Raw genomic sequence first — 3984 nt, 5'->3', positions numbered from 1 at the left:
GGTAGTCTGGTATATATATAAGAGGGTGACAACGTGACGCAAGGATGTATTGTGTGTGAAGATAGGGAGTAATTGAACTGCAGTCACAGGGTATTGTTGAAGTTAACGTTCGTTTGTTATAGTGTTTGTTTTAGCGCGAATATTGAAATTAAGTGTATCGTAAAGTTGTATTCGGAAAGAATAAACCAGTTTTATTAAGTAAGGACTTGTGTCGCTAAAGTTTCATCGGAACGAAGTTACGGAAAGTTAATTAACAAACGGAGACGTAACAATATACTGTAGAAGCTACCTTTTTTACAAGTTCAGAAATATTTTCTTCCTTCATTTTCAGATCACCAGTTTTCTCCTTAAGTTCCTTCTGGACCTTTTCCAGTAAGTCTCTTTCATGCACAATAGTTTTACAAACCGAGCAGGGCTGAAATTAAATATTTAGTTTCATTATACAGTTACTTTATTAATCCAAAGAAGAGCAATAGATTTGGAAATTCTGAAATGTTGTCTCAATAAGAAATTAAAGACCAGCTGTGCCATGCATATTCCTCACATTTGTGTATGACGAACAGAACTACCATCTCTAAACCACTTTATGATTAGGTTGCAAATTTCAAAATCCATAAAAAGTCAAAGAAGTATTTTAATGTGTTATTATCAGGGGCATATCCACTGGGGTGATGTGGGGTTTGACAGACAATCCTCACTGGAGAGTTCTGCCCCCCAATAACCCCTTCATCTGAGATGTTTAAATTCTCTAAGTGAAGGTGTTAATAATTTTTTGCCCCCAACACACATATAAACTAATTCTTTGCCCCTCTTATGTTCCCCAAATAAAAAAATCCTAGAAATGCCACTGATTATTATAAAAGTAATATAAGATTCAACTGTTATTGAGAAAAAGTTTAGAATATATATTAGTTTTCACAAAAAGCTTGATAGTTTGGAATATGAATTAGTTAGAAAATGTGTTAATGCTTACAAGTTCACTGTAGTTAGCTAAAAGATCATGCGTAAGGGCTCGTAATTCTTTAAGTACTGCTGTTATCATCCCAATGCGCATATTTTGTGCTTGTATTTCATCTTGTGAAGACTGAATACCACTGTCAATTGATACACTGTCTCGTTTCTTCCTCAGGTCCTCACACAGCAATTTAATCTGATAGTATATATCAGCTAATTCCTGTCGAAACTGAAAAAAAAATTAAACATTGAAAGTTTTAGAGCAGTATGATCCCTAGAAGTTACTTTCTACCCTAACTGTGATGTAGGTATATCCAAGTAGAGGATTTTGGAGGAAAACAATAAATCATAATTAAAACATTTAATTTATTTCTTACAAAATTTATTATAATATATACATATATATATTAATACTAAAATCAATATTCAACATATACATATTAATACAATTATGTATTTTATTTACACATTTCATGAAATAAGTGTTAAGAAGACCCATAAGGGTGGAGTTAATCAATATTTCTTAGCTTTCAATTCACACAACAACAACAACAAACAATTATTCTCGCTTAGTGATATTTTCTTACCTTCCAACCATCCTCAGAGTCTGGAATGGGAAATTCAGTGAATGGTAGCATTTCATAATCATCACTTTCTATATTCTCATATTTCAGATCTCCTTGTAAACCAACAGATGAACTTGGTTGTGACTGTGGGCTACTTCTTTCAATCTTTCAAATGAAAATTCAACATGAGTTCAAAATAGAGCATCCTAATTCCTTCAAAAAAAATTTATATCACATGAGTCCAAAATAAAGTCATGGATTCAGAAATAATACATTTGAAAATCAAAGTATAAGTTTATTTCAAAATTATTAAATCTACATCTAAATAGACATATTCCTCTTCTTTCTCAATTGGTTCACTATTTGAATATTTCTTTTTTGCATATAAACTGTATTGTTAAAAGTAAATTAAGCTAATTTTAGAAGAAAATACAATGACAAGAATGATAAAAAAAATTATTTTACAGCTTTCAAATCTGAAAAGTATATGTAATTCCACTTTTTTTTACATATTTATAGGATACTAAATAGTATTTAATTGTATTGCTTTTATTAAAACACTAAATGCCTATAGCCTTCAATTTTAATCAAAAATAAGATTACTCTACAGAACATTTTGTAGAAATAATTATATTTAGAAAAACTTAGTTTTTACAATGATGGAATCTACATTATAAATGTTTCATTTTAGGTCAAATCAATGCTTTGTCAACTGAAAATATTAAAAACAATATTTATACCTGACTTCCATTTAGTGATTTTAATTCATCTTCTAAAGATGAGTGGGATGCCATTTCATTTTCATTGCAAACAGATGTCTGCCCAAAACTTGGAGAGCTGCATCTCTTGAAAATGGTGTCTAATTTAGCCTGAAGCTGAGTATTAACATGTCTGAGTTCCTCAATGTCCCTGTGTTGGAGTCGTATCTAAATATTAATGTAAAAAAGAAAACTTTTACTTAAGGTTTACAGTAAGAAACGTAGTTTGATATTTACTTTGTGTACAATTGCAGATTTTTTATTACTTCATTAAAGTACTGACTCTTTATATTCAATTAACACCCCTTTAAAATTAGTCCTTCACTGGTGCAAGTAAAGTAGGGTCGCTCAAATAATGAGTTTCTAGTCGTTGATGACCAGTTATCCATCTCAACAAACCAGTAGTTGATAAATAAAAGTTACCTATCTCCATAAATCAAAAGCTGATGAATATGTTTTCATTTAATTGCAATATCAGTAATTTACAAACTGACTGGAACGCTTACTGTGCATAGTTGTCACTATATTAATACCAGTTATCATTTTCAAGATCAAAGTTTTATGAACTGTAAATAAAGATATTGTTACGAGAGCGGAAGTCACGTGACGCTGGGCGCATGCACGCTGGAGTTTCTAGAAGGACCATGACTTATCGGGCAACCTCACGAATGTCCGAGAGAAATAATTGAGTCAAGCGAACAGTAGGCACCGTAAGTAAAGTGTGTGAATCGCTGTGAATTGTATCGTGTGTTATAAAGGTTGTTAAGTTTAAAGTGACTGTGGAAATTAAAGTTTGTAACGAGAAAGAATAAACTAGTTTTAATCAAGAAGGGACTCATATCGCTGAAGTCACTCCGAAAAAAATTTACCGGAAATTATCAAACAAGCAGATATGTAACAAACTGGTGTCAGAGAGTGGGAGAGAAAAAAAAAAGAAGATGGAAACGAGAAGTGGCAAATCAAATTACAGCTTAGCAGATTTGATGGCAGCAATACAAGAACAGCAAGAGAAACAAGAAGATAAACAAGAAAATAGACAACAGCAGTGGCAAGAAAACTTGCAACATGTGGCAGCTTGAACAGCAAAAGAAACAAAAAGAACGAGAAGATAAACAAGAAAAAAGAGACAACAGCAGTGGCAAGAAAACTTGCAACAATGGCAGCTCGAACAGCAAAATAAACAAGAAAAGAGATTACAGCAGTTGTTGGAGGAAAAAGAAAATAAACAAGAAGAGAGACTACAGCAGTGGCAACTGAAACAAGAAAGGAAACAGGAAGAAAGTCTCCAACAGTTGCAGGAAAGTCAGCAGCAACTACAGGAAAGTCAACAACAGTGGCAAGAAGTACAAATGGAAAACATTAGTAAATTTCAAAATGAATTAGATACATTAAAGGACGATTTACTGTCTTTTACACAGGGAGGATATATTAACCATGGATCTAATCAGCCCAGACAACAGGAAGCCTCTTCCAGATCCCGCAGCTAAACCCTAATGCAAACATCTTCAGTCCTGTCAGAAGTCACATTCCAGGCATGAGTGTCAGCAATAGGAGTGATCTAGTACGAAGGAAGCCACAGGAATTCGATGGGAAGGCACCATGGGAAGCATATAGAGCGCAATTTGAGCTACTGGCAGAAATGAATGGATGGACAGAGGAGCAAAAAGCAGTGTATCTGGCAACAAGCCTGAAGGGACAACCACTAG

General features: G+C 33.3%; 1 protein-coding gene across 1 annotated transcript in view; it reads right to left on the bottom strand.

Annotated features, from left to right (window-relative positions):
* LOC106465698 (bicaudal D-related protein homolog) overlaps positions 1 to 3984 on the bottom strand; it is a 69144-nt gene that overhangs the window by 6386 nt on the left and 58774 nt on the right. Inside the window, exons 5-8 of the mRNA XM_013925935.2 lie at positions 2261 to 2446; positions 1542 to 1685; positions 974 to 1183; positions 290 to 415 (exon numbers count right to left, since the gene is read on the bottom strand). Coding sequence (XP_013781389.1) covers positions 290 to 415; positions 974 to 1183; positions 1542 to 1685; positions 2261 to 2446 — 666 coding nt within the window. The remainder of the gene's footprint in view (positions 1 to 289; positions 416 to 973; positions 1184 to 1541; positions 1686 to 2260; positions 2447 to 3984) is intronic.

The sequence above is a fragment of the Limulus polyphemus genome, unplaced genomic scaffold, assembly GCF_000517525.1.
Source record: "Limulus polyphemus unplaced genomic scaffold, Limulus_polyphemus-2.1.2 Scaffold2023, whole genome shotgun sequence".
Classification (NCBI taxonomy): Eukaryota; Metazoa; Arthropoda; class Merostomata; order Xiphosura; family Limulidae; genus Limulus; species Limulus polyphemus.
Note: the sequence above shows the minus strand (reverse complement) of the source record. Positions and strands in the feature narration are given on the sequence as shown.